Raw genomic sequence first — 14438 nt, forward strand, 5'->3', positions numbered from 1 at the left:
TAAACAAAATAATATATAGAAACAACAACAACAACAACAACAACAACAACAACAATAATAATAAATAATAATAATAATAATAATAATAATAATAATTATAATAATAATAATAATAATAATAATAATAATAATAATAATAATAATAATAATAATAATAATAAGAGTAATTAGTAGAATAAATTATACCAACATAAGAATAATATTTAACAAAATGGTTATAAAAGAATGGAGCTGAACTGAACTGAACTGAATTGAGCTGAACTGAAAATAACTGAACTGATTGGAGCTGAATTGAAAATAAGTTGGGGAGAACAGACCTCCTTCTCCAACCTTGCCCAATCTCTCTCAATTGTCAAAATTCTTCCAACTAAATCTACAATTAGGAGTTAGTAAATTCATATATTGACTTTGTAATTTAATCTATGATGAAATTTCAAAGATTAACTGGAGATATCAAGGATAGATAAAGAGGAAGAAAAGGGGTTGAACAAAATTTTTGGACGAAAAGTGTTGAGTGGTGATAAAATTTAAGAAGCTATAATATAGTAAAATACAAATATATATATATAAGGTGGTTGTTTCAGAAATAAAAATTGAAGAGATCTTAAGAGAAATAAATGATTCAATGTTATGATCACTTTTGTAAAATATTAATATGTTTCAAGAAATAATAAGAGTATCTATCGAGACACTTTAGTGGAAGTGCGTTGACTCAGAAAACTATATTAAATACCTTTAATATTTGGGGAGTTTATTCTTTTTTACCTATGAAAGGTCAAGGTGATACAATAGGCATTGCCTATATAGTAACACAAATTATTAGAATAGATAGTCTAATTTTATCATAATATTATACGAACCCAAAACTGAATTTTTAAAACAAGCTCATTTCATTTCACTCTAACGCAACACTATCCTAGTCATCCCTTCTCTTCTCCTTCCTTTTTTACTTGATTTCGAACTACAACAAATAATTTCAAAAAATAACTTCATAGTTTTACCGAACGGGTTAAACTAATCACTAGATGGATTAAACTAATCACTATATGGATTAAAGAATATTATTACTGAATAGATAAACTGGTCACGAAATAGATTACGTTAGTCCCTAAATAGATTAAACTAGTCACTATATTTAGAAGGTGGCTGTGATCTCCTCTCAATATCGGGCTTGGATCGTGCCTAATTTAAAGTTAAAATTAAAACGTCTCTTACTAGACCAACTTTGAGAATAATGTTATTTGGAAAAATAGAAGAAACATGTATCACACGTGAAAAATCTAATAAAATATCACATTACTCAACCATTTTAAGTAATCAAGAATATAAAATACACGAAATTCAGTAAAAAAATGTTTTTGAGAAGCAATCTATACGGAACTTTTGAGGCGTCACTTTTCATTAGGCACCTCCAGACGGGTAATCGCTCAAAATATCATCTTGCCACATATGTAGAAATAGTTGAAAATACACAACATATAGCTACCTTAACGGAATCATTTGATTTGTGTACTATTTCGAGAAAAAATTGTTAACTTATTCAAGATTGAAGTCATTGTTCAAAACGTGAACCATAGTATTCATTTTCATGGAAATGGAAATAAATAAACAAGAGATACTTTTTCTTGAAATATGGATAAACGACAATTTAATTCCGAAAAAAGCACTTTATGAAGCCTCTCACAACTCAATGGATTTATCTATTCCGTGTCTACACGCCGAAGCAGAATATTAAGTATCTCATGCAACATGCTCACCAGGAGATAAACAATAAAGTCTGGAATAGGTCTTTCTGCCTGCTTACTGTACTGAACGTTGCATCAAATCCCATCAACTTCCAAGCATCAGCTCCAAAAAACAGAGACATGTTAACAAGAGCATTTCCTTTTTTTCCTGTCTAAACAAGGACATAAGACCGAATGACAAACTCAACAGTACGTGATTCAACTGTACAGTAGTCTTCATTGTCTGGCCTTTACTAGAACAACAAAAAATCCCTCAGTAATTATGAAAACCACTCTCATCTTCTCACTTAAGCAAACTGCATCGTGTAGTCTCATTAAAGAATGATGATTACACAAAAAACTGCTTCAAAGATCCTTAAACAACTCCATATACATTGATGCTACTTGCTAGAGTAACAATATGCAAAATGAAGAATGATTACCCACAAACTGCTATCTAAGTACCACTCCGCTTATTTTCAAGGGACGATCCTTCTCTCAGAGCAAGCTGAGCTTCATTCTCTCTTCCAAGAACAAACAAAGCAGCAGATTGTAAATAAGAAGCAATATGCCATACTGGAGATATAACTTGTGCTTGTGACGCATCTTCAAGTGCTTCTTGTGGCATGTCACTCATGAGATAACATAGACTACGTCGTGCGAAAGCTGTTGGTGAAAGCATGGTTCCCACATCAATGAACTGTAGAAAACGGGAAAACGAGAAAAAAAATTGTCAGCTTAAAGCACACCTAGATTTCTCAACCACAACCTCAGAAAATAAATGTTTAACATTTGGTTCAAATTTTGTGACTTTGGAGGTTAAACCTAGCTAACTTTATCCATTAATTGTTCGAAATATGAAATGCAAATTATCTGAATATTAAGTTTGAAAATACTTGCATTGGATTATCATGTATTGGTTCTCTAATTTATCTAGTATTAGAGAATACTGCCTTCGGACCTTAACAAATTCACAATAATCTTTTCGGGATGGCCAAATAACTTCACAACCGATTTCACGTTAACTTCTCCTTTCTCTCTCCATCATATCAATCTTATTGTCTCCAAATCAACATTTCTCTGACCATCTTTTCTATCTATCAGCAATCAATTTCTTCATTCATATTCTATAACTATCCTTAATATGGCCCAATCCCGAATGTCAAAGAATTACAAGATTAATAGAGACTACTAACTTTTAACAGTACAACTAGGCAGCTACTAGTATTGAATCAAAGGAAAACTGCCGTCACTAAACTGATAAAACCAATAACCACTACAGTTTCTAGCTATGCAGTTCTAAATTGTCATTTGCCCCTAAAAGGAAATCTAACAGACTTAAAAACATTCTTTCATACGGTTGGTATGAAGGGCTTTACTGGACCAAAGCCTTGCAAAGGTCAACAGAGTCCAGCTTAACAGGCAAGACCCCTTGAGGGGGGGGGGGAGAGAATAAGGATAATCCCCTACAGTCTAAAAAAACTTGCCATATTGTGCATTATATCAGTAAACTTTCAGCCAAACAAATGCACAGCAATTATTGTTTTTGGTAAGACCAATCAGACAAGAAATATTGAGCATATAAGTAAAAGTTCCTTGAATTCTGTCGCTGGATATGCAAAAGTCAAGTACACAGAAGATGTAGGCAGACCAATCAAACAAAAGTGATGTCTACCAGTCTATCTATAAAAAGAACATACTTGGCTGTAGCATTCTATTGCTGTTTTGAAGTCCTTTTGCCTAAAAGCAACATCACCCTTTTTCTTAGAGGTCAGTGTATCCTGCATTTGACTGGTCCACATCTGAAAAGAAAGCTGCCATATGCAATTACAAAATAAGTTTCATGTAGGCAAATGATAATTGCTATACAAAGTTGTCAATCACAAGCTAAAACCAAGATCCATGATACGAGGAAAAAAAAAAGGTAGTAAGCAATCCGCCAAAAGCAACAAAAATTAGTCTTTGGTAAATCGGTCGAAAACTCTTCCTCAATGCGGGAGAAAGCATTTGAAAGAGGTGAAGGGCAAAGGAAGCTAGCTCAGGATATGGCTTATCCAGGTGAGGCTGAACATTACTTCAGCCTATTATTAACTCAGAGGCCGGGCGAAAAGGTCAAATTTTTAATGATTCCATCATACAGACATACATGATTGAGTTGCGAAAACTTGTGGACAAGTATCCTACATCGGTTTCGAATTTCTTCTTGTTAAATAATCTCTTTTTTGTTGCTTTGGAACAATTAGGAGAATCCCTAGAAGAAATCACTGTTTCTGGTGACAACATGCTAGTGCACGGTAAGTTGGCGGGGAACACAACAGCAACCATTGACAACAGGATTTCACACTTCAAGAAAAGAGCACCTAACACCTTTCTCAGCCAAGATCAAACATAGTACCTGTTCTAGTCCATTTTCAAGAAAGAAGAAGAAAAAAAGTAACAAGGAGTCAAGGCAAGGAGATATTGGCAAGGAAGAGTCAAGAAAAGGGGGAGGAAAGTAAGACATTCAAACTCCTTTGGATGATGACAAGGTTTGATTAAAAAAGCGAAGAAAAGAGGGATAAAAAAGCGAGATTTTGGCAAGGAAGAGTCAAGAGAAGGGGGAGGAAAGTCTAGGCATCAAGTACAATTTCAGAGAATCGTATAGGCATTACAAATGCTCCATGAAAACATCACCCTACAATAACCTACTTCCTTCGCTCGGAAAAGTTGGTCACACTTTCGCATTGAAAATTGTAAAAGGGATATTAATTGTTGCAATGGTTTGTATCTTAAAGTTTGCATTTGCCTTTCGCACAACTATCATTCATGCATAATTTCAAGGCAACTTTTTCATAATTCGAAACAATAAAATATGAATTTCTAATCTACTATTTCAGATGGAGGAAAAAGAGTTAGAACCCCAATAATGCACGATGTCTTCAGTTCAAATAATTAGGAACAAACCTCGGTAGCAGCTCCCTCGTCATCTTTATATCCAATGTTTTCCAATATCTCATGTATGGCAGTCAAATCTTTTCTTGAGCAAGCTTCCCCAAGAGAGGAAAGAGGAATATCTGCTGCACTATGAGGTATGCCCATTAACAAATGAGATGGAACCTGCAGTGAAATAAGATTAGCTCTATGCCTCAATCACGAAGTACAGTACCATAGAGTAGCAAGCTGGTAAGAACTACCACTAAACATAATATTTGGGGCGGAGTCACTGGACACTCTCAACCTGAGAGAAGGAACTCCAGGGTCCACCCGGTTCGGAATTGGGTTTTTAGCATATGTGAGGTGGTCAGATGGCCCAAATATAATTAAGTAAAAATTTAGTAGGCCTTTAGGCCCTTAATTTTTTTAAAAAAAAATTTTATAGCTCAATCGACCCATTTTGTATGTTGTTAAACTGACAACCGGGTACCCAGCGATTCCATGTCTGGGTCCAAAAATTTTAGTACCCGTTTGGACCAGTTCCAATTCCAGTATTTTGGGACCCGTCACTTCCGGTTTCGGGTCTACGAAATTCCGCCGGGTACCCGGTTGTGCTCACCCCTCTTTATAACAGCATGAATTATTAATGTTTCTCTCGCACACTAGTACTTCAATTGCTTATTTAAATGGTGAATGTGCGTTGGCATACAGAGAAGAGCTTACATGTCAAAAGCTTTTGGTTGGTTTCTAAAGTCATCTTTTTGGGATATATCATAGCAAGGCGAAAAGAAAGAGAGAGAGGTATGTGTGTGTGTATATGGAGAGAGACAGAGAGAGAAGAAGAAGAAAACCCTATGTCCTGACCCTTATTCTCAAATCAGCCCCTAAAAGCAAGAGCCTGAGGGACTAAAGACGATCTGTTCCCAAAATTGTAAGCACTGAAGCATAGCCCCTACATATTGAGCGTATATAGCACCACAAATAATACGCAAATCCTTGGCATCATCCGTGGAAGTACCTAAAACTTTGGGAAAAAATTCATCCTACATCACATCTCAAGTCAAAACTGAGATAGAACTCAATTTAACAGTTACATTGAGTGGGAAGTCATCACCCTTGGTACCAAACTTAGACAATAAATATCCTATACCTGAACAGAGTAGCATAGAACAAATTGTAGCTTCAATTAATTTCATTTTGCTGAACTGGCTGAAATAAATGACAGTGTATAGAAGACCATCGCTTTTCCATGTCAATTAAACTGCCATACCTTTAGTACTACTCCTGATTCAGATTACATTAGTAAAGTTTAAACGAAGTATATTTCAAGCAAGAGACATACACATGGTACTTTTCAGCTAGCATATATTACATAAAATGTATAGAAAGTCTCAATAGGCAAATAGATGTGGCTTGGCTCATAGGCTTAGTGAAAATTTGTTGAAGATAATCTAGTCGCTCATTGATCCAGAACATAACCTTAAGAAAAACCAAGGTCAACAGAAAGAAATATAAGATTTGCAGCCATAACGAGTGAGGACAAACCTCTGTTTCTTTCTGAAGAGGAACCAAAGCAGCAACAACTGATTTTGGATTTGGCCGCTCACGTGGTTCATATTGTAAACATCTAGAAGCTAAACGTACTAGCTCAGTCCCATCATCATTTGAAAAGTGGCCTTCCAAGCAAGAATCCATCAGCGTTTGGATATTTCTGTCACGTATCAGGTCAAGAGCCTGCAAATTTTTTGGCTAATGTTCAGACGAGCTACTATACAGTAAAGAACAACACTAGAAAATGCTCATTTCTGCATTAAAATCACAGCCTTCATGATTTAGAGCAGCATTAAATATTTCTACTGCCTCAGACATGTGTCCTCTTATTACACGTAAGCAGAGATTACCCTAAATGAACTTTCTCGAAACCCCCCCCCCCCAAACAAGAAAGGGGGAGGAGGGAGGGGAAGAGTGAGCAGAAGATAAGCCAGCAGAACATCTAAGAAACAGGAGCGAGAGCATCAAGGGGAGTTTATAGCTCTTCAAATGGTTCCTTGCCAAGACAATGAACTTCATTTTAACCCAAGGCAGGTCAAAAAGACACCTCTCAAGGACTGATCAAAAGGACCTTGATACAGGATAACAGGAGAGCCTTCCCAAAAGCTAGCCTAAAGGGAGGAGATCCCATAATCCTATATAAATCCCACATCAGCCCCCCATATGACCGATGTGGGACTCAAGTCCAATACCTTGCAAAGGTACCGTAGCACACCTCTGTGGTGAGGGGGGGGGGGTTGATGAAACTTACAGTTCTGAACTTCACACCAAAACCAAATTTTTGGGTGAGGGATACATATCGGGGCTTGTATACTTGGGCATATACCTAATAACCTAATCATCTTTAGATGAGAAAGGAAATGGGTTAACTGGACAAAGAGGAGGTTTAAGTTGAAACTATATGGTTAATATGTTTGGGGTTGACTGAGCAACACTGCAGATCCGCTTTTTAACTACATCCTGATCTAAGCAGTTGCTTAATATATACAGAATTTCTGTGTCAAGTTTTTGTTAATATACATGTCCTCAGACTGAAGGCGCTAATATGAACAGGCACCTGGCTCATTTGCAAGCATGTTCAATATTGTTCATTGACAAATTCATTTTAGTAAAAAAGAGAGACGTGGATCTTTAATCAAAGAAGCACTTTCTGGATGGAACTCACAAACTCTTGGAAGTAATCTCATAAAAACAATAACAACTTCCAAGATACATCAAGTCTAACATAAATCAGCATCTCACACTCTTCTGCCATATCAAATTAAATAGGACTATGCAACAGCAAGGATATTCAACAATTGCAGAGAAGAAGAGACTTACATGGCTGGGAGGGATATGCTTTCCACTTAACAGATCAAGCAAAAGGGTCCCAAAACTATAAATCACGCTCTCCGGAGTCACTCTACCTAAAAAAAGAAGCAAGGTGCAAATCAATCACACGTAGTCAATCAACCATGAAACCAAATAAAAATACAAAGCAAGTACAGAAACAGAAAACTGAGAATTTTTGTTTATTGGACACAAGTTGAACTTTTCTAATTATCTTTGAAAAGGGAATATCCGCGGAACCAAATATGTATTGTATTGTAGCTGGATGATAATCCTTCGCATACCTTTCCCAAAATATCCAGATAAGATTCTGTTAAATTTTCAGATGATATGAAAATGGGCCTGGGTAACCCAATAAGGAGGGGAGAGTTTAGTCTACTTCTAAGCCTATGGAGGTTCCATCCTAAAACCAATTGGTGATAGGAAGAGTAACTCCTAAGCTTATAAAGGAGTTCAGTCTCTCCTCTTTCTCCAATGTGGGACACTCACATGTGGTGATCAATGAGATTCAACAGATTCAATAGCAAGTGAAAGATCTTTTAGTTCTAAGGAGCACCTACGCAAACTAGTCTGGGTCATACAGAACACAGATTCCTCAAAAGAGGGAAAAACAGAATCTTGCTGTCTGTTGGACCTTATTCCAGGAAATGTCGGCATACTATTCTACTTCAAGTAAATAAATGCTACAAGAATTCTGAACTAAGACACCAACTCAAAGAACGTGACTCAGTCATTTACAATAATAAAAATAAAAATTTGGTCATGGAATTAATTGAAATGTCAAGCACTTGCCAGTCCTCAGATACTCGGGTGGAGTAAAGGCCAAATTTGTACTGTAGCTTTTCCCATCTCTACTATTTTTCATTAAGCCAAAGCAGGAAAGTCTAGGATCACCGTCCTACAAAAGATATACAGAACAAAGCAAAAATTTAACACCAAAATGAGATATGTAAAAGATTGCAACAACAATAAATATGATTCTAACACTCTTATCCTGTAATATAAATCATATTCTAAGGCAAAATATATACTTCAAATTGGTTGCTTTTAAGATAAACAGTAAACTCACTTAAAAAAAAAAAAAAGATAATGGTAAACTAGGCAACCAAAACCGAAATTGAGTAAAATGCATCTAGTCTACAATATCTGTCCATAATTAACCTCACCACCTAAAAAAGTAAAACATCTATATCAATCTACAAAGCCTGTTGTCCAAATTTGTTAAGGGTCCTGGTCGCAAATTTCATATGTCGGAGGAGCTAAAGAGAAATCCTATTCACAAAAGGTTGCAAAAATAACTCTTGCAAAGACAGATCTCCAGAGGTTCACAACTTCACGTTATAACCTTACCCATACTAGAAAACTAGTAGTGAGGTTGTTTCCATTAAACCAGCCACAAAACATTATCCTTTAGACCCAGTTACTAGTATCTTTATCAATAGATGTAAAATAGAAACAACTCAATTTGGGAAGCTCTTTCATTCTGATAGTCATGCTTTTCAAAGGGATCCATGGGTGAATCACCAAACACCTCAACCACTTACTGAGCAGGATGAAACTAGAAGGATACTGGAGAAAGATCGTAGAGACAAAAAAGTTACCTCATCAAACAAAACTCTATAAGCATTGAGATCATGGTAAAGAGCGCGTCCCTTACTGGTACAGTACTCTAAGGCCTGTGCAAGGTACAATGCCACCCTTAACCGCATTGGCCATTTCATAGGCTGTGACTCCCCTGTATCAAGCACAATCTTATAAGAAAATGGGAACTAAATAGTATCAAAGAAAATGAACAGCAAAAACTCAAATTACAGACCACTAGCAATGTCAATCGAGCATGCATCCCACTAAGACTGTACGAAGGTCTATATGTATGCAGGGTTACTTCATATAGTCGAAGAAGAAAATGGCAATATCACGGGAGAACCCATATTGCAGACAAAAAGGACTGATGTCAACGAAAGGAATATAGAACATTTGAGATGAAAGCATTAACATGCCAAGGAAATGATTGTGACTTCAGAATACAACACAGAAGAGTAATGGCTAATTTTTCCCATAGTGAACTCGTTGCTGTTCTTCTAATCATTAATCGAGATCACTCAGCATCAAGTTCAAGTCAAGAAAACAAAAATGAGAACATATTTGGAGGGGGAAAAAGAAAAGAGAGCCCACAGTGGAATAGGTGCTTTGCTAGTGTTTCATTCGGCATGAATTCCGCAACAAGTAGCCTCTCATCACCTTCACAACAACAACCCAACAAATTGACTAATCTGTTGCTTCGCAGCTGACCAACTGCTTTTGCTTCTTCCTATGTTGACAGAAAATATGAGAAAAATTTTAGATCTCAAAAAGGATTAAGGTTAGATACGAATAAGAAAGCCATACAAACAGGTGGAACAACATAACAGAATACAGCGCAATTTTCTCATGAGTATCAACTCTGAAAATTATGGCCCATAGGGTTGACCCCAAAATATGAAAGACTAATTGACATCCAAATACCCCTTTCTACCCCCTTAGAAATTTGAGATCAAATCTTTGCAGAGACAGCCATCCTACTGCTGGAGTGAAGATCAGCTTTCTCTATTCTCAAAGTACAGGATTGCTAGTGCTACATTGCCAACAAAAATTCTAATTCTGATTATTCAACAACATAATTAATTTTTACGATTCCATCCCCTAATATGGCGAATGGGAAACGCCAAATTCAAGCCAAACAAACAAAAAACAGTAAAGCGGTTGTAAAAGTGATGATGGACTGATAATTAACAGATGCAGGACAGCAGGAGCCTTGATAAGGTAAAATGGACCTATGACCTAGGGAATCCAAAAAATGTATTTCATACCAAAAACTGCCTGGCGTCTGGCCAAGCAGACCTGTTAAAACGTTTTACAGCAATCCGCTTTTGGTTATCCAGCTTCCCTTTGAATACAATATTGGGTGCCTTTTCTCCGTGTTCAGAAACTATGTTCTCAACTGCAAAGCTAGATGTCGCTATCCTAAGCTGTTCAATGCTGTACTCGCGAAATACAGGCAGATCATCAGGCTCACCCTTCGGCTCATTCTCTGATAAATTTGAAAGGGGAAATCATGAGATGCTAATATCGGATTAGAATTCAACATCCGACTATAAAAACCACCAACATATAGCTGAAAATTTTAACCAAGTACCTTTCTCAAATTCTGGTTTTTCTCCATCATGCCCTGGATCCCAGCAACAAGCTGAGAGTCTCGAGCAGTGACAGCCCATCACAACCCAACCAGATCAAAATGCAGGCTATAAACTCGCAGTTACAAGTTGAATAATCACAAGCCACTTGGCAAGCTTCAAGATCGGTCAAGAATATGAGTCACCACAATTCTATGATGCAATCACAACTCCAGTGATATTGATGTTCACACCTAGGAAAATACATTAAATCCTGCAAACAGGATGAAACTGAATTAACTTCATACAGAAGCACAAGAAGCAACATAGACATACTGGGTTTTCATGTAAGCTTCACATACACAACCTAGCAACTTATTAAATGACCTGTAGATAAAGTTCCAACAAGTATAATTCTGAAACTAAAAGTTCATTATAAATTCACAAATAAAAAAAAAAAGGGAAAAGCAGAGATCACGAGACATTCCATCTCACGCAGTATAATTACTAAAACTCCAGTCAGGAGACAATCATGAGTCAAAACAAATTTCTCAAAAGCAGAGTCACAAAGAGTAAAAAAGAAATAGTAATAAATTAAACAATCAACTATTCAAGTTCAATATTGTTCTCCAGCTTTTACAAACATAAGAACACATTAACAATGACCTCAAATTTACAACCAAGAAAACCCAAGTTGAATAAAATGAAAAGAGAAACAATTACACTTGAACACAGCAGACTACAAAAGATGCTTGTTTTACAACATACCCAATTCAAACTAATCGAAGCTTGATCAACGGAAGCAAGAAAGAACGAAATTTGACAGCAAATGTAAAGTGGGGTTTTTTGTTCTTTTTCAAAGGACGTGCTTTTAACGGAGTTGTGTATATGATGTGTAGAACCAAAAAATATAATAGGAATTTGAAGCAATTTTGAATTTTAAGATTTTGGGTAAATGCACAAATGTCAATTAGATGGCTTTCTACCTCTTCCATTTCCATTCAGCTTTCTTCTGAGTAAAAGTCCAGTCGTACCATTTTTCCAAATTTTCCACCGACATAAAAACCCACCACTTATCTCAATAAAAAGGTCTGAAGCCAGCAATCAATTGTTGTCCCAAAAACCAAGTATTATATCATTATATGTAGTGATATTATATAAAAACAAAAAAAAAAAATATACTACAAATTCTTAGTATTAATTCAGGAAAAATAATTTCCAACCTCTATTTAATTTCAATTCTCAATGGTAATTCCCCTCAAAAAAAAAAAAAACATTCTCAATGGTAAGTCAGTGTTTATGCTTATACTTGAGAAGTGGTATTATTAACTTTTTTTTAGTTATATATAGTTACTAAAAGTGTTATTTTCAGACTATGTAAGTATTTTAGAGTGTAGATAGACATAACTTTCTTTTTTATATATATAAAAAAAATTGGTATAAATATATATACTTTATTTATAGTTTATATGAAAAAATAATGGAATCTTGAATATTTACAATTCCATACATTTTACATAGTTGTAACTTGTAAACTCTAAATTGGGAATTGAAATTTGAAAATAGAAGATGTCATTTTTGCATTATGAACGAACTATTTATATAAATCCAACACGAACTTGTTTAGATTATACTCTAGCTATTTATTATCCACTTTGTTGCTAATTAAAAATATATATAAAGAAATATTAACTAATTTCATATTTTATAAATCTTTAACAATGTATAGTTTATTTATTAAAGTTGGAAGGATGAGAAATAGTAGACTCTAAGTGCGTAGGATGGATAGGCAATTAGCTAGGAAATTGCAAGTATACATTTTATGTGATTGTCACTAATTGAAAGAGGTATTTAGTGTCTGACAAAGATATTGAGTATCTTAATTTTAATTTTCACTTGGCTCTTCTTAGTTAGACCCAATGTGCATGGTGGTAGGCATGATAGTAGTCAAAATTGTGGGTTTGCAAGGAGGAGCTTGTCCAAACGAGCAACTTCATAGCCGGAATCCTTGCATGTTTTTAAAACATACATTCACGCAGGAGTTTGGTGAGATAAGATTAACGAAATAAGTGTAGTTCCGCTAATATAAGTTGAAGTTAAGCAAACAAAAAAGTCAAGTTAAGTCAAAATGAGCTACATCCAATAATAGTTGGTTTTAAAAAAGCGATTTCATTAAAAAAAAAAAAAGTGATGTGAGTAGAGGTGTTCAACGGGCCCATTTTTAGCCTTCACCCGACCCGTTTGTAAGAGGGCTTTGGAGGGTCGGACTCAAAGAGGGCCCGACTGAAGATGGATTGTGTAGGAAACAAGTGGGACGGGCTGAAAATGGGCTTGAAGAGGGCTGAAAATGGGGTTAAATAGGGCTGAAAATGTGTGGTTTCTTTTAATCTCATACGGTTCTTATACGGTTATACCTATAAATCCATGGACAAAACTTCCACCCTCACTTTCTACCGACCACTCCCCTCCTTCCTACACCTCATTGCTGTGTTTAAAGACGAAGATCATGAAAGTATCAACAATGACAGAGAAAAATTGAAGCTCCATAAAAGAGAAGTTGACGAGAGAGAAAATGGGTTTTTTTTTATAGAAAATGTGAAGGAGATTTGATTAATATAATTACTAAACACAACTTGGGAAATCATGGAGTGATCTTCAAATCCAAAATAATCATGGTGAGACCCATGTTGTGTGAAAGAGAAAGCTCTGAAAAGGAAAAAAAGTCAAAAAGAGTTTGTGGAAAATTGTACTAATTATTGACAGTTCAATTTTAACATTGTATCACCCTTTTAAAAAACTGCAAACAAAAAAAGTTTATAAGCTGCTTAACAGGCAGGGCTGGGGCGAGCTTGCAGGACCCTGTTCCAGCCCCACCCGTTTAACTTCTACATGTGGCCCAGCCCGGCCTTGACCCGACCCGTTGTGCATATCTAGATGTGAGTAGTATTACAATATTCATGCAATCCACACACAAGTATAGAGTTTGATCCTATAACTTCATAATTATATATTAAAGTCTTAATCGCTAGATCAAGTGATGTTTAGTGTTAATTGTTATCATTTCAAAGAATAATATTAATAACTAGTTTAGCGGTAAGAGTAGTGTTTCAAAAATTGTTGTCAAGAGCTACAATTTGTAGTTTATGAAGTAGTGTACATTTTTCATTAAAGTTTTGTTTAAACTATTGACTAGTTATTTGTAAACAACTACTTTAACAACTTATTTTTCCAAACATTAATATTTAATACCGCGTCTTTGACAACTACCAACAACCAACACAACTAACAACTATCCTCAAAACTAAAAGCTACAACCACAAAAACTGTTGCCGAACACGCCCTAAGTTGATAAAAACAAGCTTAAATCCACATGATTTATGAAGACATCCCAATACATGTAATCCAGCAAACAAACCCACGAGCCCTAATAAATAGCAGTTCATTTGTTATTTAAACACTCAAATTAATTAGCAGACTCAATTAATTACCTTCGATACTCGAGCTACGATAGCTCTAAACTCCCTTTTAGATTTATGTTTGAAATCCACACAGTAATCTTCTCCTTTAAATCGTCAATCAACTAGTCCATAGATTTATAGTCTTCAAAATTGCGAATCTGTTCTATGATTTTCGTACCTCCATGATGTAAAGGAAACGAAAGAACGAGAAACGAAGAAGTCAAATTGGAGAAAAGAAAATAAAAACCCTAGTGTCAATTTTTCGTAATATTTTCGGATTTCAAGACCCTAAGATATACTCAAAAAACAAA

General features: G+C 35.5%; 1 protein-coding gene across 4 annotated transcripts; it reads right to left on the reverse strand.

Moving 5' to 3' along the window:
• Positions 1-1866: 1866 nt before the first annotated feature.
• Positions 1867-11808, reverse strand: LOC104907855 (serine/threonine-protein kinase BSK7). 4 transcript variants are annotated; one of them, XM_010696868.4, is made up of 11 exons: positions 11656-11808; positions 10693-10943; positions 10367-10587; positions 9693-9828; positions 9119-9252; positions 8310-8415; positions 7509-7594; positions 6183-6371; positions 4668-4820; positions 3425-3538; positions 1867-2424 (listed from the first exon to the last, which is right to left on the reverse strand). In XM_010696868.4, exons 2-11 carry the CDS (start codon positions 10769-10771, stop codon positions 2182-2184), a joined length of 1461 nt encoding a protein of 486 aa, XP_010695170.1. In that variant the 5' UTR covers positions 10772-10943; positions 11656-11808; the 3' UTR covers positions 1867-2181. The 4 variants fall into 4 exon arrangements, with proteins under 4 accessions (XP_010695170.1, XP_010695172.1, XP_010695169.1 ...); XM_010696870.3 differs by lacking the exon at positions 11656-11808 and adding an exon at positions 11438-11649 and having other exon boundaries at positions 3425-3526; XM_010696867.3 differs by lacking the exon at positions 11656-11808 and adding an exon at positions 11438-11649.
• Between the last annotated feature and the right edge of the window lie 2630 nt (positions 11809-14438).

The sequence above is a fragment of the Beta vulgaris genome, chromosome 5, assembly GCF_026745355.1.
Source record: "Beta vulgaris subsp. vulgaris cultivar EL10 chromosome 5, EL10.2, whole genome shotgun sequence".
Classification (NCBI taxonomy): Eukaryota; Viridiplantae; Streptophyta; class Magnoliopsida; order Caryophyllales; family Amaranthaceae; genus Beta; species Beta vulgaris.

Coding starts and splice junctions, on each gene's coding strand:
- LOC104907855 (XM_010696868.4), bottom strand. CDS start 10,771: ATGGGCTGTCACTGCTCGAGACTCTCAGCTTGTTGCTGGGATCCAGGG. Junction 10,588..10,692: donor AAAACCAGAATTTGAGAAAG/GTACTTGGTTAA, acceptor CAAATTTATCAG/AGAATGAGCCGAAGGGTGAG. Junction 7,595..8,309: donor ACCCGAGTATCTGAGGACTG/GCAAGTGCTTGA, acceptor TTCTTTTTTTAG/GTAGAGTGACTCCGGAGAGC.